At 41.1% G+C, this 22,403-nt stretch overlaps 1 protein-coding gene across 1 annotated transcript in view; it reads left to right on the top strand.

The window, feature by feature from the left end:
• The window catches only part of RNF150 (ring finger protein 150), a gene marked incomplete at both ends in the record, with an annotated part of 123,651 nt that overhangs the window by 91,227 nt on the left and 10,021 nt on the right, over window positions 1-22,403 (top strand). Inside the window, 4 exons of the mRNA XM_083366966.1 lie at window positions 16,626-16,697; window positions 17,122-17,204; window positions 20,707-20,803; window positions 22,018-22,228. Coding sequence (XP_083223092.1) covers window positions 16,626-16,697; window positions 17,122-17,204; window positions 20,707-20,803; window positions 22,018-22,228 — 463 coding nt within the window. The remainder of the gene's footprint in view (window positions 1-16,625; window positions 16,698-17,121; window positions 17,205-20,706; window positions 20,804-22,017; window positions 22,229-22,403) is intronic.

Here is a 22,403-nt window from a genome sequence, read left to right as displayed (position 1 = left end):
GGACTGAGACTTAAGAGGCTGAAGCAGCAAGTAGATGGCTCGCTCACTGGGTGGGTGTATGCCTGCAACCTGCCTGAACTGAGCCAGTGAGCCTAAGGACAAGGAGCCACGAAGAGACTATCCGGTTTATTGTAGCCCCCCAAAATAACAGTGGGAACTGAAGAGCAAACCTGAGAAGGGGCTGGGTATGAAGAAACAACTAAAAGCTAGGTGAACATGATCAGCTGAGAAAATGAAAGCAAAGTCAGTTAATACGCTAATGGAGAGCAGCCCAGCAAGGCCAAGCATCCCGAAAATATCGAGACTAAATATCAGCAGAAGTGTTTAGTGAGCGGGAATCAGATGCACTCCCCCCTCACTGTCCCACAGACTCTGCAATTGAGTTACTGCGGGGGCAAAACTTCCCAAGCCAAAGATGTACTCTATGACCCCAGGGGAGATGGAAGATCTCCAAGCCCTTATGGATAAAAACTTAGGGGTTTCATCCAGCCAGCTAAATCCAGAGTGGTATCAGTGGTGCTCTTTAATGAGAAAAAAGATGGATCATTGAGATTATGCATGTACTTTAGGGGATCAATGGGGTTTGTGTGGAGAATATGTACCCCCTCCCCCTTATGTAGGACATGCTGGGCCACCTGTCCAAGGGGAAGGTGTTTACCAAACTGGATTTGAGAGAAGCGTATTACTGTATGAGGATCAAGGAGGGGGATGAGTGGAAGAAAGCTTTTAACTGTACTTTAGGGTGCTACCAATTCCAAGTGATTGTTTTGGGCTACAGGGGCCTACAGCTGTATTCAGGCAACTGATTAATGAGGTGTGCATGATCACCTGTACAAAGGGGTGCTGGTTTACCGAAAGAGGCTTCCGGGTGACAAGGCTCCGTTGCCGGCAGCCATTTAGGCTGTCAGCCCCGTCGCTCCATAGAACCACCAAAAACAGCGACAATCAGCTGTTTTGGCGGCTCAAAAGCCCGCTCCTCGGGAGAAGAGGAGGGGGTGAGCACCCAGGCAGGCGTAGAGCTCTCCCAGACCGCCAGAGTTGAAACTCTGGTGGTTGAAGGATTGAGCCCCCTCCGAAGCCTGAGTTTGCTCCGGACCTCGGGACACCTCTGCTCCAGGGCTTTGGAGCAGAGCAGGATGCAGCAATCATCCCTACCAGCGAGAGTGAACTTTGGATTACTTGGATGCAGGCAGAGCTGTACAGGAGAATCATGTCAGAGCAAGTATATGATCTTTAACTCAGTGGATTTTGTGGAGATTTTTAAAAGTGAAAGTGTGCAACAGAATTGAGTGGGCGAAAATGGTTGCCAAATCATCTAAAGTTCCCAGAAGCGTTGGGCTTCCCCGGTGCAGCAATCTTTGTTACAGGCTTTAATGCCCCACCTGCACCTACACCTGCACCAGCTTTGACAGTAAAAGATTTGCAGGATGTTTTGCAAGAGGCTTTGAAAAAGCAATCCCAACAATTAGCTGAATTTATGGAGGAGAAGCTTACAGAAATGAGGGCAGACATCTTACTTGCATTTCAAAGCATGGCCGTTTGTATTGAACGTTTGGACGAGAGAGTGGAAGAACTTAGCCAAAATAATATCAGATTAGATGCTAAAATGACGGATGCTGAAACTGTGATGGATAAGATTGATGATGATTTAACCTTGGTGCAGTACCACGAGATGGAGTTTGCTGTGAGAATCAGAGGTTTAAAAGAGGATTCTAAGGAAAATTTGAAAAAAGTAGTTTCAGAAGCCCTGGAAGGCGTTTTGGGGCGTCCAGCAGAAGATATGGTGGATATAGATAAAATATTTTGTGTTAATTCATGGATTGCAAGACAAAGGAAATTACCCAGAGATGTGGTGGTTTATTTTACAAAGAGAGCAATTAGAAATGAGGTTATTCAAGCTTTTTATAATAGTAAATTCGCAATTGCAGAGCAAGAAGTTTTAATTTTAAAAGAGATCCCTCCAAGAATTTTAAGGAGAAGGAAGGAGTTTGCTTTTTTGGCAGAAGAATTAAGAAGACGGGATATTCAGTTCAGATGGGAGATTCCAGTGGGTATGGTAGTGATGTATGCAGGCACGAGACATCGTCTTCTTACAGTGTTACAGGCACGTGATTTCTATGCCAATATTTTAAAGGCAGTCCCTATACCACTTTTGGAATCTAAAAAGAAGAATGGTGAAGGAGAGCGTCAATTACAAAGTAAGAACGTACAAGGTGCTGAAGGAGTTATGCAGCTGAAAGATGGAGAATTCCAGAAAGTTACAGGAGTGGATCAAATTTCAATATCATTGGAGGAGGTTAGAGACCAAAGAATGACCCGTGCTGCTGCTAGACGAATGAGACAGCAAGAACAGCAGAGAGTTATGACGGCACCTCAAAAACTTACTTACAGTGAAGCAGTGGGAGGAACGTGACCAAAGAGAGTGCAGGTGATTTTGGAAGAGGCGCTCCAAAAGCTTCAGGTCGCAAAAGATGGCGACAAAGCTTCTAACCTGGAATGTTAATGGTTTAAATTCACCACATAAGAGAAAGAAAGTATTTCAATATCTAAAGCAATTTAAAAACGATGTTATTTGCTTACAGGAAACACATATTAGAGCGACGGATCAAAAGTATTTGGTAAACTTGAGGTTGGGTACACAGTTTATTGCTTCTGCGACTGATAAGAAAAATGGAGTGGTTATTTACGTTAAGAATACTTTGACAGCGACTTTAATTGAAGCAGATAAACAAGGAAGATATGTTATGATTGAACTATTAATAGAAGGCAAGAAAACGCTTTTGGTTGGACTATATGCTCCTAATCAACAACAAGGAGATTTTTACAGTTTATTACACAGCAAGATCATTCAGTGGGATTATAAATCTTGTATTTTTATGGGAGATTGGAATGGTGTTTTGAATGTACAAATGGACAAGGGAGGTCTTTTTAAAAGCATCCCAAGTCATGCTAAACTGCCTAAATCTTTTTTTGAGATGAAGGATGACCTGGAATTGAGAGATGTTTGGAGAGAAAGGAACTTGCAAGAAAAAGACTTTACTTTTTTCTCCGACAGGCATCAATCTTTTTCTAGGATTGATTTTGTATTAATTACTAATGATTTTTTTTCTAGGATTAAGAAGATCAAGATTTGTCCAAGAACTATATCTGATCATAGTCCAGTATGGTTAGAGATAGAAAAAGATAATAGAGATAGACGGTCTTGGCGTTTAAATGAAAATTTGTTTAGATACCAGGAAAATGTGGAAGAGTGTAAAAAACAGATGAAGGATTTTTTAAAAATTAATATGCATAAAGGTACTTCTATTGAGATGGTTTGAGATGCATGTAAAGCTTATATGAGAGGTGTATTAATATATTTGAACAATAAACATAGACGTAAATTGGAATTTAGGAGGAAAGAATTAGAGGATGAAATTAAGGAAAAAGAAAAGGCTTTAATTCTGAATCCATCTGATGGGAAGATCAAAGAGGTAATTACTTTACTAAGGGGTCAGTTTGATAAGTTAATGGTAGATCAAGTGGCAACTAACTTACGGTATGCTAGACATAACACTTTTTGTAATGCTAATAAACCAGGTAGATGGTTAGCTTACTTGTTAAGGAAGAAGCAAAGGGCTTCTAATATAGATAGAATAGAATATAAGGGTAAAATAGTGTACCAGCAGAGTCTTATTAAAAAGACTTTTGTTGATTTTTATTCTAAGCTGTATGCTAGGGATAAGATTAGAGATGTAGATATAGATGATTATTGACAAAAGCTAATATTCCTGTTCTTACTCAAGAACAAAAGGAAGGGATGAATCAACCGATAACTGATGAAGAAATTCTTTTAGCAATCAAACAATTAAAAGTGGGTAAAGCGCCAGGTACTGACGGTTTGACTGCCATGTATTATAAAAATTTACAGTTAGAAATGGTGAAACCTTTAAGGGAATTGTTTAAGACAATTCAAATGGGAGGAGGGGTACCTCCATCCTGGAAGACTGCTTTTATTTCCTTGATTCCGAAGGAAGATCAGGATGCTACCCAAGCTAAAAATTATAGGCCAATATCGCTTTTGAATACTGATTATAAGATATTTGCAAAAATCTTAGCTAATAGACTAATGAGGGTAATACAACAAGTGATTCATGATGATCAAACTGGATTTATAAGTGGTAGACAAATGAAGAATAATGTGAGACATATTGTAGATTTATTGGAGTTTTTGGAAAGAAACAATCAGATCCCCGCAGCGTTGATCTTTTTGGATGCTGAAAAAGCCTTTGATCAATTGGATTGGCAATTTTTGATGAAAGTATTAGAGAAAATGGAATTTGGGGATGAATTTTTACAACCAATTAGGGCAATATATCAAAAGCAAACAGCCCGTATAATAGTTAATAACAGTTTGACTGAACTATGTAATATTGAAAAGGGTACAAGGCAGGGGTGCCCGTTGTCACCTCTACTATTTGTTTTAACATTGGAAATATTATTGATTAAAATACGTGACTCGGGAAAAATTAGGGGAATTCAAATAAGAGATCAGGATTATAGATTGAGGGCATTTGCAGATGACCTGGTTGTTACAGTAACTTAGCCGGATTATTCAGTTGTAGAATTGATGGAGATAATAATGTTATATGGGAAAGTTTCTGGATTTAAGATCAACATACAAAAAACTAAAATATTGTCTAAAAATATGACAGTATCACAAAAGGCTGTTTTAGAAGAGCTAACGGGATTTGAAATAGTTAAAAAGATTAAATATTTGGGGATATATCTGTCAGCCTCAAATGTGAAGTTATATAAAAATAATTATGAAACGTTATGGGGAAAAATACAAAAAGAATTAGATAGTTGGAAAAAATTACAATTATCCTTATTGGGAAGAATTGCAGCAGTGAAAATGAATGTTTTGCCAAAAATTTTATTTTTATTTCAAATGATACCTATACTTAAAAAGGATTTAAATTTGGAGGAATGGCAAAAAGGAATTAATAAATTTGTCTGGGCAGGGAAAAAGCCACGAGTTAAATTTAAGATAATGCAAGATATGCGTGAAAGAGGTGGTCTTAAAATGCCTAATTTTAAATTATATTATGAGGCTGCTGCCTTGTCAGCGATAAGTGACTGGTTTAATTTAACACAAGGGAGATTATTAAATCTTGAGGGTCATGATTTGTTATTTGGTTGGCATGCATATTTATTGTATGATAAGAAGGTGGATAATGTGTTCAAGGTACATATTTTAAGGCATGCCCTGTTGCGAGTTTGGAAAAAGTATAGACATAAGTTAAATTATAAGATACCCATTTGGGCAATACCTAAACACACAATAGAAAATATAAATGTGGGATTTAAACATGATGAGACTACATATAAGGAAATCTTAAGTTTAGAGAGGAATGTATGGCAATTAAAGCCATATAATATTTTAAAAGAAGAAAAGATTGTACAAACTTGGTTTCAGTATGGGCAATTACAGGCTAGATGGAAAGAGGACCAGAAAGTTGGTTTTTCGATGACTGATGAAAATTTGGTAAAACAAATTAGAGATCAAGGTCAAGCACATATAAAAAGGATATATAATGCATTGATAGAAATTGATTCAGAAACGGAACTTGTTAAAAAGACTGTATGATAAAGTGGGCTCAGAATTTTCAAGAAGTTATAACAATGGACACTTGGGAAAAGATCTGGGTTAGAAATGTAAAATTTACACAGGCCCAAAATTTAAGAGAGAATTTTTATAAAATGTTTTATAGGTGGCACTTAGATCCTAAAAAATTAGCAAGTATGTATCCGAAGTGCCAGCCCAAATGTTGGAGGTGTGGTTGTGAGGATGCAACGTATTTTCATATATGGTGGACTTGTAAAAAGGTTAAAGCTTTTTGGATCAAAAGTTGGTGGAATATGCAAAAGATATTTAAGAAAAGGATAAAGTTTTCTCCGCAATTGTTTTTATTGGGTATTATTACAGCTACTACTGTTATAGATACTAAGTTGATGTTGAATTTAATTACGGAAGCGAGACTTTTAGTAGCGCAATATTGGAAGAAGGAAGAACTGCCGACTATAGAAGAGTGGACTTTAAAAGTTTCTAACTTGGTGGAAATGGCAAAGGTTTCAGCGTATTTGAAAGACCAATCGCAACAGAGATACATTGTGGAATGGAGGAGATGGATTGAATATATTCAGAATAAATATGGGATTAAAAAGTTTCATTTAGCATTTGAATAAGTACTGGATCTATATGATGTATAACTAGTTAGTAGTTATTTTATTAATATTTTGACAATGGAGAGTTAAAGTGCGACAGAATTTAATGTCTTATTATTGTTAGCATATTTTAGATTATGCTTGTTTGTATTTTTATACCCTGTATTCAGCTCTGGGAAGTCGGGGAGGGAGGAGGGTAGGGTAGGGAGGGGTTGGGGAGAGGGGAGGGGGAGGAGGGGGGTTTGTATTTAAAAATGTATTGTAAAACTTTTCAATCAAAAAAGGGGGTGCTGGTTTACCTGTATGACATTCTAATCTATATGACAATAGAAGATTACATGAAGCTAGTGAGGGAGGTGCTACAGAAGCTATTGAAAGCTAAGCTTAATGCCAAACTATCTAAGTGTGATTCCCACAAGACTAGTTTAGACTATTTAGGATATCGCATATCAAGTGAAGGAGTAGAAATGGACCCTGGGAAAGTGAAGGCCATATTTGAGTAGGAAGCCCCATGTACCCAGAGGCAATTGCAGAGCTTTCTGGGTTTTGCCAACTTCTATCAATAATTCATCCCCTCCTTCGCAAAGATAGCCCTACCTATCACCTAGCTGCTGAAAATGAGAGGGGGAAGGTCAAAGCCCAAGGCAAACCATCTACTCAATTGGACTATGGAGTGCCAAGCAGCTTTTGAAAAGCTTAAATGGCTTTTCACAGCTGAGCCAACCCTCAAACACCCAGATCCAGCAGCACCTTTTGTGATGCAACCTGACGCTATTGATATAGCTGTGGGGGCAGTCCTACTTCAAAAGAACAAAGGAGGGAAACCAGCCATGTGCTTACACACTAACCAACACTGAGAGGTGCTGGGCAGTGTGGGAGAAAGAGGTTTATGCAGTTCACTGGGCACTGCTTACCTGGAAACAATTCCTGGAGGGTAACAAGATCCCTTTTGAGCTCCTGGATGGATCACAAGAATTTAGAAGATCCCAAGGAAGTATCTTCTAAACAGATCCCATGGGCTCAATACTTCAACCGATTTAACTTTACCCTTCAGTACTTGCCAACAGGGGAAAACTTCCTGGCAGATGGACTCTCTCATCTGCCCCAGTACAAGAGCTCCAGGGAAAAGATAGTTAACTTGGTCATCCCCCCCTGGGCTGCTGGCAGCGCAAGGCTCTACAAGACCAATTTTGCTGGCTCCCCCTCAGCTAGCCAATAGTAAGTTCACCCCAAAATTGAAAGAACCCTGGAGGTGGATGAATAGTTCAGGAAACAGAGGGGAGTTGATGACAAGGGAGGGACTGGACTGGAAGGGCCCCAAGCTGTATGTGCCACCCAACTTAAGAATTCAGATCCTGCAAAAGTGTCATGATGTGAAGCCTACAGGTCATTTCAGTTTCGTGAAAATGCTCACCTAGCCAGGAGGTATTTTTGGTGGCCTAAGACGAACAAGGACATAGAGAGCTACATTGCAGGGTGCCCAACCTGTGCATCCATGAAAAGTTTGCCAGGGAAGCTTCCTGGACTGTTGCAGCCAGTGGCTAACCCCAGCAACTCGTGGGAGGAGATCGGTATGGATTTCATTGTGGAACTTCCTGAGAGTTCCAGGAATACAGTGATTTGGACTGTGATTGATCTGTTTTTGAAGCAAGCTCACTTTGTGGTGTGTCCGAAGATCCCATCAGCCAGAACTTTAGCCAAATTGTTTGTGCAGCATATATATAGACTGCATTGAGTACCAAGGCATATCATCTCTGACCGGGGAGTGCAGTTCAAACTAATAGGTACCTCACAGGGACTTAGTTCTGGGTTCCATCTGAGTACTAATGGGTCGGCTGAGAGAACTAACTCAATGATAGAGCAATATTTGTGTTGCTACCAGCAGACCTATTGGAAGTTCTGCCTTTTGCAGAAGTGGCATATAATAATTCCATGCATAGTAGCACTGGGTTCACCCCATTCAAGGTAGCTACTGGAGCAGATTTTGTACCGATGCCAGAACTGCAGAGGGAATCTCCCTCCTTGTTGTCTTTAGCTGAATGGATGGATACCCTGAAGACTACCTGGGGAGAGATACAGAAGGCATTGGATAAGGCTAGGGAATCGCATAAGAAGCCGGCTGATTGGAAGAGAGCTCCTCAAGATAACTATAGAATTGGGGACCAGGTATACTTATTTACCAAGTATTTCAAACTGAGGCAACTTTGTAAAAAACCTGAGTCCTAATTACATAGGACCCTTCCCAATTGTGAAAGTCATTAATCCAATAACTGTTGAACTATGGTTGCCAAAAGAATTGAAGCAAGTCCATCCAGTGTTCCATTGCAGTTTGCTGAAACCATTCAAGGGATCTAGCTTAAGACCAGTTGGAGAGAAACCTCCTCCGTCTATATTGGTGGAGGGTGGGAAGTATTATGAAGTTAAGAAAATACTGGATTCAAGGATTTTTAGGGAAAAATTACAATACTTAATCCAGTGGAAAGGTTATCCCTTAGGTGATGCTGAATGGGTAACAGCTCATAATGTTAAGGCTGACAGGTTAAGAAAATTTCATGCTAAATACCCTCAATGTTCAAGAGGATATTGTTGGAATTGTTGTTTAATTATGCTCATTCTTTCAGGGGGCCGGCATATCAAGGTTGAACCACTAAGATGCCTGCTAACTTTTATTGCTACTCAACTTGCCAAAAAATGGGGGAGGGGTAGAAAGCGTAGGGAGTAAACAGGATTCTAAGAAGCTGTTCAGGGACCATGAGAGCCTAAGAATGCCAACGACACTAATACAGGTGTCTGGCAGAGAAGTGGACTGTTCTCATAACAAACCAAAAAGCTATAATTGGACAACCTGAATATCTAGTGGGTGGGGGTTAAGGAAAGCTAGTGTTTAGGTAGATTTTTGCATGAGAAAATCAGAGCTGGTTTTGCTTCTTCAGTTACGAGATGTGTATTCAATAAAGTTTAACTTTTATGGTTTTCAAAGCCTTGAAGATTCCTTTTTGGGGACCTGCTATTCAGATGGTTGACAGTTGGAGTTATGAATTGGAAAATGTTTTATGTAAAATGATCAGAACTGTCAGGTACAAGGAACCAGGCCCACACGGTCAGTAGTTCAAAGTCTTTATTGTTGTAATGCCTATTTTCAAGACTGATTGTATTCTCTTGGGAATGGTCCAACAAAGCTTCAGGGAGTCTGGGAGAGATAAGCCTGCACTGCTTCCTGCTGTGCAAGGACAGAATGGGCCAACTCACCATGGCCAACTCAATGCGGGACAATTTAACAACTCTAATGATTTAAATTTTTTTTTTAATTTTTGCCATTCACATTTCATTCTGTCCCTCCTTTTGCATCCTTTCTTTAATGATTCTATTCCACCATTTCTTTGATATGTCCCACAGTGAGTTGTCCTGCAGCAAGTTCACTGTGGCCAGTTGTCTCGCAACAAGTTGGCCATGGTGAGTTGGCCACTGCAAGTTGGCCACAGCAAATTGTCATAGATCTGTGCAAGGACTGTAAGCTCAGCCCCCTCCTCACACCTCCCTCCATTCTAGTTGGAGATTTATCACACAACCTATATAATGTGGTGTTATAAATAAATATCTTTTCTAATATACTTGTATCAGCTGAAGAACAAATCAGAAATTTCTATATTACAATATACTGCACTCTAGCAGGTACATCAAACATCTGTATTGTGCATTTCTAGACAGGTGCAGTATTCACTGATATGCAGTGATTCTGGAAGCAGGTAGGTACTTATGCATTTCTGGATTACACTTGTTTTTATAATTTTATTTTTTGTTTCATGTACAAAACTGTTGAGGCAGCATTTAATGTACACGGAAAAAAAACCTAACAATGTAGTCCAGTCAATAAGTCTTTGAACGTTTAGTTGATAATACATAGCAGCAGCTAATCTTGTACTGATCTATATTCAGTAATTCATATATTGCAACAAATCTTATATTGGCTTGCCTTGTTCCTCTGCTTGGCATGTTCTTTGACCTTTGATTAGATTTACTGTTTCTTGCATTCCTTTCTTCCACTGCTCAGTCTGGAACAGCAGTAGCTTCATATCTAAGCAGCAAAAGAGAAAATGGGAATTGAATTATTCTGTAAGTGCAGAAATATATTTCTGTTCATGGGCTACAACTCACCAATTAGCACAAATGATTTATACAAGAATTGGTGAAAGGATAGTTTCTGGAAGTTTAGAATTGTCACTCCTGTATTCTACAACTAACAGGACAGTAAATGGGATATCTTAAACTGGTACTCCAAAACAGGGGTCCCCAACCCCTGGTGCATGGACTGGTCCCGGTCCGCGGCATGCCAGCATCGGTCCACACAAACAAGCAAAGCCCCATCCGTGGGATGCAGGCAGCACACAAAACCACGCTTCCTCCGGTCTGTGGAAAAACCTCTCTCCATGGAACCGGTCCCTGGTGCCCAAATGTTTGGGGACCTCTGCTCCAAAATATCCGAATATTACTAGGTTACCTGCTTCTAAAGCCAGTTGTCCTTTTGCCTTTTTAAAAAATGATGGATATTTTTATCATCCACTGCATGGTTTTTAAAAGAAAAACAACAAAATCATTATACATATATCCATAAGGGTACACACACAAGCACACACACACACACACAAACACACACAGAACTATTTGAAATATCTGGTGTGTATATGAATTGCTGTCTCTTTATTGAAACCTGAAATATTGCTTTGAGACAAAGGAATTGGGAACAGATGGGTAAGAAATTATTCCAATTTCAGATTTACATGAAGAAATGTGGCATAAATTTCCCAAGTGAAAGGGGAGATAATAAAATGAGTTTTGCTTTCCTCAATGTAAAAATAGACTGAAATAATATTGATTTTGTCAAGTTCATTTGCAATGCAGATATTTCTCATTTACTGATTGCCTTATTCAGCAACAGCCCCCCCCAATAATCTCTATAGGTAATTTCTCCTGCGCCTGACCTAAGAGCTGTGATGGGTGGGAGACATCAATATACACATAGTGATGACTGATGTAAAATAAATTGTTTACTATGGAATACTCCGGTCCAGTTTGTTCCTCCATTAAGCAATTTATTTCTATTACCCAGTCTTCTTTTTTGTTCAAAACATGTTTTGCATACATTTAGCCACAATTCCAATAAGGCTCACTGGTTATAATTTTTTGGGTCACCTTTGTCCCCCTTTTTATATATGGGGACTATAATGGTGATTTTCCATATGACTGGGATGCAATCTGTGTTAATTAGCTCTCCTGCAGGAGCTGCATTGGTTGCCGATTGTGCTGGTTGTCACCTTTAAAGCACTTTATGCTTTGAGACCAGCTTATCTGAGGACCGTGTCTTGCCAGTCATATCCACCTGATCCACTAGAGCGGGGAGGCAAGGAATGTTGCAGGTCCCATCCCCTAAGGAGGTACATCTGGTGGGACTCAAGCCTTCTCCGTGGTGGCACCCTCCCTTTGAAATATCATCCCTGCAGAAATTGGACTGGTCCCCATTTGAAAGCTCTTTTGTAAGGCCCTGGATTTGCCAGTGGGCCCGGGGAACCCAGAGAGGGATTGAGCCCATCAAATGGCTCATTTGACTGTGTGTGTTGTCGCCAGGGTGGGTGGGTGGGTAGTTATTGGTTTTATTTATTTATTTATTCCATCCTTCCGACATTGGTAAAATGATGAACCAGATTGTTGGGGGCAATATGCTGACTGTAAACCAGTTAGGGCTGTAAAGCACTGTGAAGCGGTATATAAGTCTAAGTGCTATTGCTGTTTTGTATATATTTATTTTGTTGCTTGTAAACCGCCTAGAGTCACTGTGAGTGAATAGGAGGCCATATAAATTTCCTAAATAAATAAATAAAATAAATTTATATGAGATAACAGCCCTCTTAACAATGGGGCCCATCAATCAATATGTTTGTTGAAGAATTCTGGGGATAAAAATAATCTTCTCTAGGTCCTTTATTAGAATCTAGAGATTGGATAATAAATTAGATTTCTGATACTGATACTGGAGGCCAGGGAAGAAGGTTTTCAAAAGCTAGAGTATCAATAATTAGCTTATCTAGGGAGACCTAGTTAGGATTAATAAGTAGTTTTGTATATAAATCCTTCCAAACTGAAGCTAGAATAACAATATCAAATTGGAATTTACATTCCTTCAATAAACTTGATACAATATTCCAGAAAAAAAATGAATTTCTCTCTTCCAAATCATATTTTAGTTGTGTAGGAAGTTTTTTGGGATGCTATCACTTTCTTACAATGACACCTTATTTTTAACAATTTAGCATACATTTTTTTTACATTAGTGTGTCCCTGGACCTGGTGCATTGCTGCATTCAATAACTTTCTGGTATATAAACAGTCAGAATCAAACCAATTTGAACTTATGTGCTGTTGGTTTCTGGTAGGAAGTTGATCGGTCAAGGATTTTCTCAGCGAAAGACACAAATAAGTGTAATGAATCAAGATTTATCTGGACCTTGGATAGAGGAAAAAATTGAGTTTGTTCTGTATTCAGAAAGATAGATATTGCCTTACTTTTGCTTCATTGAGCTTTCTATTCTGCCTTACTTCAAGATGAGCTAATAGCCTCTGTTCTGGAGGCAGAGCTAATTTAGTATCAGCTCTGCTTTGGAAATGGACTGTGATTACTTGATGATTGCTATCCTTCCTTGGATGTCTGATAACAGCAAACTTATTTCATGTAATATATAGATAATCTAAAACACTGTTAGAGTTCCCTGAGTGATATATAAAACCAGGTTCTTTACCTCCTCAAATGTGGAGGTTACATTTATAAATCAAGGAGACCAGTTATGTGTCTGCGGTATTTATTTTGAGGTCTCTAGAGAACCAGGTGGGTTATTTATAAGATAATCCTCAGGAATAATATCCAGGTGTACAAAACCTTCTAGAGGCCCTTAACCTGGCATTAAAGTTTCCTGCTAATATTACAGTAGCTTTAGAGTGATTTGAGTATATCTTTAGCACTGTTTTTTTCTAGATTCACCCAAGTATTAGGAGAAAATTGGGAAGATGTACCGGTATGTGGTGGCTTATACATGTTCAGTAGAACTATTTCAGAGAATTTATATAAAAACTTTACAACAAAATAATGAGAGTCATCAAGACCAATTCACGTTCTTGCCAGCCCAGCTTTGCATTGGCAAATATAGTCAGTCCTGATGTCCACCCTTTAGTCTTATATTTCAAGTATCTAAAGCAGACATGTCAAACACAAGGCCCGGGGGCCGGATCCGGCCCGCGAAGAGGTTTCATGTGGCCCACGAAGCCATCCTGGAAACAGTGAGGGAACGCCCCCCACTGCCTTGGCCCTGGCCCAGAGACCCTCCTTCTGCCAGAGCCTCAGATCTGTCCCACTCCTGCCCAGGCCCCCATAGGCACCCTTGATGCGAACGATGTAGAGCTGGCCACGCCCACCCAGTAGGCCATACGCACTCTAGCCATGCCCACCCTGGCCATAACCACCTGGCCCCCTGAGGGTAACCGCAATGCTGATGTGGCCCTCAATGAAATTGAGTTTGACACCCCTGATCTAAAGCCTGGAAAATGAATCTTTTCCTTGTCTGTAGTCAGTCAGCTCTTTGGCAATGCTATGAAGTCAAATAAAGAGAGGAATTCCACCAGGTCCCCATCCTTTGTTCTTTTCCTTTCAGCCAGTATTCCAAGTAACTGGATAGAGCCTTCATGCTTAATATTAGTGGGGGTGATTGGAAAGATATTGGAATTTTGGATTCAAAAACATACGTTTTTCAGACATCCAACAGGAGTGAAGTTATCCAAAATTCTTTTGGTGTAAAATTTGTTTACCTTCACTACTACCTTGCTATTGTATAAGCTCCGGCAGGTTTTGAGGTGAGCAGCAATTTGGGTGGAATACTTTTACAGGTTGGCAGTTCAGAATAGTATCAAAATCAAGGAGTGGTACCTTACTTCTAGGTGGGGATGAATTTCTTGCCTCAAATTGACTCCTTAGCCATTTTGCTTCATGAGCTGTAGGCCTACCTGGCGATTTGAGCTTATGTCTATTTTTAGAAGCATTGAGCTAAGGGTGACAGCCTTAGAACTGAGTCCTACTGCAAGACCATCCTTGATTAGTAGATCTCAAAGATTTGGGCTGCATCTCACTTCCACTTGACTGTCAACCTCTATTTTATTTCTGTTACTTACATTTTCTGTTTGGTATTATATTTTATTAGCGAATGGGGGGGTAACATGGGAACTACTCCCAAGGACTCTTCATTGCTGTCCTCCATGTCCATATCCCATGTTGAAATAGGGAAAGTATCAGCAGATAGTTTTTCAAAATAGGCATTATTTTCTTGGGCATTTGGGTGACCAGCTCTATTAGAGGTTTGGCAGCTTTATGTGTTATTGCTAATAATTCTCTGAAATTGCCAAGCCTTTTTATTGTAGCACTACCCCTGTAAGGGTTGCTGGAGTCCAGGTTCTCCCAGCCCTCTTGGTATAGCTGCCGGTCCACAGTGGTCTGTCCCTCAGGCTTGCCCCACAGAAGAGTCTCCTCTTCTATCCCCTTCTCTCTCTCAGGCTTGCCCCACAGAAGCTTCTCCTATCCCTGTTGACCCTTCAGGCTTACCCCATAGAAGCCTCTCCTCTTCTATCTCCTACTCTCCCTCAGGCTTGCCCCACAGAAGCTTCTCCTCTTCTATCCCTATCGTCCCCCTCAGGCTTGCCCCACAGAAACCTCTCTTATCTCTTATCGCCTCTTTCACTCTCCTCCACTCTCCCTTTCCACACCAAAACATCTCCTTTTCAAATCCCCACCTCTTCCTCTTTTCTTCTGGCTGAAGAAGAGGCAGCTTTTGGGGCTCTGGCAGAGCTCCAGCCTCAGTTGCTGACTCAGTCCATCCACCTGCCACCCAGCTGGCCATCCTGGGCAGCCCCAATCTGCTGGAACCGCACAGGCTGATCCCATTTCAGCTGATCTCTCTGCTACACACTCCCCCACCCAAAATTCTTTAGTCCCCCCCAAAGAGTGGGAAGTGCTCACCAAGGGTATGTGGTGTCAAGGGATGAATCAGAATTTCATCTAGCAGTGAGTACTGCCTCTTCTGTGCTGTGACCCAGAGTATCATACATCAGTCTTCTAAGGGATGTATTGCCCGTTTTGGTCTCTGTTCTTTGGGCTCAGCTGCAACGAATGAGTCATCCTCCTGAGACTTCTCATACCCAAAGTCTCTGGGGCTGGAGGCCCATTCTCTGGTTCTGGTTGTTGTAAGGCATGTGGGAGGATTGAGTCTTTCTCCAGAGGCTCCTCCAGCCCAGGAGACTCTGGAGTTGACGGCATTCTCTCTGCTCAGGCTGCTCGTCAGCCTTCCACTCAGGTTCTCTAAGAACTTCTCCCTGTTCCCGAGCTTTAAGTACAACCTCAGGGGCATCTGGCCTGAGTTGCTTGGGCCCCATTTGAGTGCCCTTTGTGGCAGGAGCTGTTGCAACATACTCCAATGACCACAACCAATTCATGTAGCCCCCTTCCTTGTCAGTGTCCTCCTCCGTCTGTGATGGAACAGGTTGTGCTCGAGTCACTGGTCTCCTGCTTATTGGGCAGAGTTCAGTTGTCTATGGGACAGATGGCCAAGAGGCTCATATTTCCTCATTTAGAGGCAATAGATGATTTTGGTCCAGGGAAATGTGCGCATGTATGGTTCCGCATTTGCAAATGGGCGCATACATGATGGCAGCACTAGCATATGCGTGCATGCCCAAATGGGGCATACGCGCCCATCTCACATGTGCTGGCGCCCAGACGCCGGTGCAAATAGGCCTCTGGTGCTCATGTGATGCTGGCGGCAGTGCTAGTGTCCCCACGCATGCGGAAGAGGGGCTGCTAGTGAATGGGGTGGGGCTCACCAGCTATTCCCAGGGCCTAGTAGCCAATAGGCTGCAGCCCGGTACCAGGCCGTGGACTATAGGTTGGGGACCCCTGGTTTAGGGAGTATGTGTGATGTACTCTTGATTGGTTCATGCATTTATGGACTACAGTAATGTATAAAGACAGCCTAAGGAGACTTAGTGGCATAAATGTCCAGGTAATGCTGCATGCAGATGATGCATGCAGCATCATGTTTGAGTTGAGAACCAAATTTTTACAGATGAAAGATTGTACGATACACATATTACATATAAATGACAAAAAAGTGGAGAAAAGTGCATCTTTCTTAATGCTTAAACTTAACCAAAATTTCACATTTTTGCTTACCAATGCTGTTCATAATTTAATACTTTTAATCTGTGCTATGTTAAGTGTTGTACAGCATTTGTTCTCTATAAAATCCTTGTTTTTACCTCTTTTGTTTTAAATGGTTTTCAACTATTATTAATGCAATGGTTCTGTGTTTTTCCTTTTTTGTTTTCAGCGTCGTCTTGGAGATGCTGCAAAGAAAGCAATCAGCAAACTCCAAGTCAGAACAATAAGGAAAGGAGACAAGGTAATTTTAAAAAATACTTCTCTTTAAAAATGACCACTTTGTTCAGAGACAATATTAAGGACATAATAATAATAATAATAATAATAATAATAATAATAATAATAATAATAATAATAATAATAATAATAATAATAATAATAAAACTAGAACTTTTTTACTTGCTACTACAAAATGAAGTGTGTAAAGACTGGTCAGAAGATTGGATAAACATAAGGAGGGTTCATGCAAAGCTACAATTTCCAGTATGATCTGGAGTTTAGACTATCCATTTACATGGACAAAAAGGGGAAAAAATTGGATAGTTATATCCTACCACCATTCATTTGCACATCAATATTGGCCACATCAGCAAGGACACATCTCTCTGAATTTCACTCAGCTTGCATTTTTGCTATTTTAAAATATTAATTATTATTATTTTTAGGAAACAGAGTCTGATTTTGACAACTGTGCAGTATGTATTGAGGGTTACAAACCAAATGATGTTGTCAGGATCTTGCCTTGCCGGTAAGTTATTATCATTATTCCAACAAATTTATTTTAATAAAGTAATTGGTTTTAAGAAACAGTCAGAATCTTTTTCAAAGTTTCATTAGATTGCGTGATATAGAGGTTTGTACATTTATTGGTCTGTAATATCATAACATTTGGGATGAGTATAAATGTGTCTTAGCTTTTATGACAAATTTAGCACTGGTGTCACAATAAATAAAATACAAGAACTGTTTCTTTATTATGTTTTATTATCTATATGTAAGGTTGGAATTGTTATTATGGACAGTGGATTTGTTCATTAATTTATGTTGTATTTTACATACATCCAAAATTGATGGTTTTTTTAAAAAAAATCTATCATAGTAATATTTATAATACTAAAAAGATTCATTTTCCATTTTTTGTTCTCTTTTGATTCTAATACTGCATCATAATCAACTTCAAAATACTTCTGTTTTTCAGCTCTGACTTCATTTTTAGCTTGATAAAAAAAGTTTGCTAGTTTAGATTTTTTATATTGCTGGGCCCAGAAGGAGGGGTCCCTCTGACTGATTTATCCCCTCCAGGTTTCCGTGTGCTACATCAACCTCGAGCTCAGGGTAGGGGAGGTGGCGTGGCGATCGTTATCAGAGAGACCCTCCATCCGCGGGAGGCCACTGCCCCTCAGATAGACGGATGTGAATCCCTCCTCTTAAGGTGGGGTCCTGGTGGTCAGTTGGGCCTACTTCTGGTATACCTCTCTCCAAGCTGCACAGCAACGGTTCTACCCAAGCTACCTGACGCCATCTCAGGATTGGCGGTCGAATTTCCAAAGCTTATGGTACTGGGAGACTTTAATCTACCTTCCCTGGGCAGTGCATCAGAAGTGGCCCGAGAGTTCATGGCCTCCATGACGGCCATGGACCTTACTCAAATTACTCAGGACCCAACTCACGAGGGAGGAAACATGCCGGATCTAATTTTTGTCTCTGGGCAGTGGCTAAATGGGCTGGGTGGGGTTACTCCAACATCACAACCCCTTTCATGGACAGACCACTACCTCCTGCGGTTGGGCCTCCGTCACGTCACCCCCCGATGTCAGGAAGCGGAACCGACCAGGTGGTTCCGCCCCAGGCGCCTGATGGACCCAGATAAATTCCAGATGGCGCTTGGACCGATTCCCACCTCCCTCTCCCACAACCCGGTCGAGTCCTTAGTTAATGCCTGGCAACAGGCTGCTTCGGAGGCGCTCGACCGCGTTGTCCCTTTGCGGCCTCTGACCCGGCGCAAGTCCCGACTCGCTCCTTGGTTCTCCAAGGACCTGCGGGAGATGAAGCGCCAGAGAAGGGGCCTAGAGAGCATTTGGAGAGCCAGTCGGTCTGAGTCTGACCGAACACAGTTAAGATCCTTTTCTAGATCCTATCTTGTGGCAATGAGGGTGGCAAAGCGCGCCTACTTCTCCACCCTCATTGCGTCCGCAGATAATCGCCCGGCCGCCCTATTTAGAGTGGTCCGCTCCCTTTTAAGTCAAGAGACGGGAGAGGACCCCCTACATGGACGGGCTGAGGAATTTAGTAAATATCTGGTGGACAAAATTGCTCAGATTCGGGCTGGTCTGGACTCTGACTGGGCAGTATCTAACGAGAGGAAATCGATGAAGTTGGCCAAGTACATCTGGGAAGAGTTCGATCCTGTGACTCCGGATGAAGTGGACAAGATCATGGGGAAACTAAGTGCCGCCACATGTTTGTTGGACCCGTGTCCCTCCTGGCTAGTCTATGCTTCTCGGGAGGTTACACGAGGCTGGCTCCTAGCAGTTATCAATGCCTCACTGAGTGAAGGGTACTTCCCTGCTGCCTTGAAAGAGGCGGTGGTAAGGCCCCTCCTCAAGAAACCGGCACTGGACCCAGCTGTTTTAAACAACTTCCGTCCTGTCTCCAACCTTCGCTTCCTTGCGAAGGTCGTTGAGAGTGTGGTGGCGCGACAGCTCCCTTTGAACCTGGAGGAAGCTGAATATCTAGATCCGTACCAATCGGGTTTCAGACCGGGGCACAGCACGGAGACGGCATTGGTCGCGCTGGTGAATGATCTCTGGCGGGCCCGAGATAGAGGTTATTCTTCTGTCCTGGTCCTATTAGATCTATCAGCGGCTTTTGATACCATCGACCATGGTATCTTACTGCGTCGTCTTGAGGGGCTGGGAGTGGGAGGCACCGTTCTGCGTTGGTTCTCCTCCTACCTCTCGGACCGTTCGCAGACGGTGTTGGCAGGAGGGCAGAGGTCAAGCCCTAGGCCTCTTAATTGTGGAGTGCCTCAGGGTTCGGTGCTCTCGCCCCTCCTGTTCAACATCTATATGAAGCCGCTGGGAGAGATCATCCGTAGCTTCGGGGTGAAATATCATCAATATGCTGATGATACCCAGCTATTCATCTCCACCCCGAACCAACCCAGTGATGCCCTTGATGTGATGTCCCGTTGTCTGGAAGCGGTACAGATTTGGATGGGAGAAAACAGGCTTCGACTCAACCCGGCCAAGACTGAGTGGCTGTACATACCGTCATCTCGTTTAGTCCAAGAGGTTCCATCTCTGACTATAGGAGGAGAGATGTTACCTCCCATTGATAAAGCACGCAATCTGGGCGTCCTCCTAGATTCACGACTCAGTTTTGAAGATCACATTGGGACCGTGGCTAGGGGGGCATTTGCCCAGATTCGTCTTATATACCAATTGCGCCCCTTTTTGGACCGAGATGCCCTACGTACAGTCACCCACGCACTCGTTACCTCCCGTATTGATTACTGTAATGCTCTCTACATGGGGCTGCCCTTGAAGACCACCCGGAGGCTTCAGCTGGTGCAGAATGCAGCTGCACGGGTTGTGATGGGAGCTTCCCGATACTCCCATATTACACCCCTCCTGCGTGAGCTGCATTGGCTACCAGTTGCCCTCCGGGTGAGATTTAAGGTGCTGGTACTTACCTTTAAAGCCCTACATGGCTTAGGTCCGGGATACTTGCAGGACCATCTGCTGCCGGGAACAAATTCCCATCGTCCAGTACGCTCACACAGAGAAGGCCTCCTCAGGGTACCGTCAGCTAGGCAATGTCGGCTGGCGACCCCCAGGGGGAGGGCCTTCTCTGTGGGAGCACCAACCCTATGGAATCAGCTCCCCCCTGAGCTTCGGATAGCCCAAAACCTCCAATCCTTTCGCCGCGGCCTCAAAACACACCTGTTCCACCAAGCTGACCTAGACTGACAGGCATTTCAATTAATTTATATTTAGTATTTTTAATTCATTTTAAAATTCTCTAATTTTTATTGCACTGATGTTCTCAATTTTCATTTTATCTTGATTTATGTACTTATTATATGTTGTATTGTGAGCCGCCCTGAGTCCTTCAGGAGATAGGGCGGGATATAAATCCCATCAATAAATAAATAAATAAATAAATAAATTATTTCAGTTTAATGTTTGAAAATTCCGACCTGTAGAAAAAAAACATTGAACTAAATATAATTTACCTTCATTTCATAGGCATCTCTTTCACAAATCTTGTGTAGATCCATGGCTTCTAGATCATCGTACCTGTCCTATGTGTAAAATGAATATACTAAAAGCACTAGGGATTCCGGTAAGCATTCCAAGTAACACAGTAAGTAAAAGTGCATTTTTGTAAATACAGTTTTGTATTTACCTAAATTTTGTAAATTTTATTCTTTTTTATAATGAAAAGCAAGCCATATATACTAATTTATAAGTAAAAGCAAGTATTATATTCCAATGCAGCATAAAAGGTCTGAGTATTTTATGGCCATTCTGTGTACTCACAAACTTAAACAGAGAAATTGTTTAAAATTGGTACCATCTGCATTGGTATTGGTGTAACAGCTGATACATTGTTTTTAAAACACAATGAATTCCTTAAATCTTGAGTTCCCTAAAGCAGTGAAGGTTCAGAAAAAAGGAGTTGTTAAAAAAAACAACAGAATCCCTTCTGAGGTATTGAGCTATAACTTTTCCTGATTCCCAAATAGCTTGGACTTGATTAGTTTTGTTCCAGAATAGTTGCTTATGCCTTTTAGGTGAGGAAGACTATTTCATTGTAGACTCTGTACTGGTATAAAAGTGTTGAAGATTGCATTAGCTTAATTAAAAAGTGCTCTTATATGTGTGTTTCTCTCTTAATATTTTAACTGAATCAATGCTATGAAGTAGAAGTACATGTACTGTAGTGTGTTATTGAGAAGAGATGACCGTCAAAAAAAAAAAAAAAGGAATGGCCATAGTAAGTATAAACTAGTTTGGATTCCAATTCATGTGAAAATGTTATATATTGATAAATTGAGTTATGTTTTAATCCCAGGCAATTTTCAACAAAAATCTATCCTAGCAAATTTCTGACATTACCATTTATTTTCAGCTCAATATACAAATTAATATGGTCTCCATCAACTTTTGTTTAAAATAAAATGAAAATTTTTATTTATTTATTTATTTATTTTTAATCCCATTTATATCCCGCCCTTCTCCGAAGACTCAGGGCGGCTTACAATCTAAGCACAATCAATGTGCTTAGCAATAGCCTTCATTCTATGTATATGCCTGCTTATTAGGGCTTTCGGGGGGCCCCCAGCGGCATTATTACAAAATCAGCTTATTGCCCCCAACAGTTAACAATAGATTTCCTGATAACACATGAAATATATTAAGATGGAATCACATATCAAATTGTAGGGGTGATTTTGGGGCAGAGGGAAACCTTTTCAATCAATATTACTCCTGAACATTATCTTTTACAAAGTTTCTTCCCAATTCTATGATTCTCTTCTTTTTAATTTCTTTTAGCCTAATGCAGATTGTGTGGATGACATCCCTCCGGATTTTGAAGCTTCTATAGGTGGGCCACCAACCAATCAGATTACGGGAGCTAGTGATATCACTGTGAATGAAAGCTCCATAGCAGTGGATACTCCTATCCGGACAGTTGGAGTATTACAAGTTATTCAGGATGCAGATCCTCTTCCGCAGGCTGGGGAAAGTAACAATACTACAAGCAGTAAGTCCCCATTGATCTCTTTGCTTTGAATAAAATGTTACAGATGCAATTCATAAAAGTACAGAAGGTGGCTTTTCTGAAATATTTTGAGTTAGTTGATCCTCTGGATTCCAGTTGGAAAACATTAAATAGAACTAGAGTTTTCATAGGGGGTTATAGTACAATTATTTTTTCC

The sequence above is a fragment of the Vipera ursinii genome (assembly GCF_947247035.1).
Source record: "Vipera ursinii genome assembly, chromosome: 7".
NCBI lineage: Eukaryota > Metazoa > Chordata > Lepidosauria > Squamata > Viperidae > Vipera > Vipera ursinii.
This window is presented reverse-complemented; position numbering and strand designations above follow the sequence as displayed.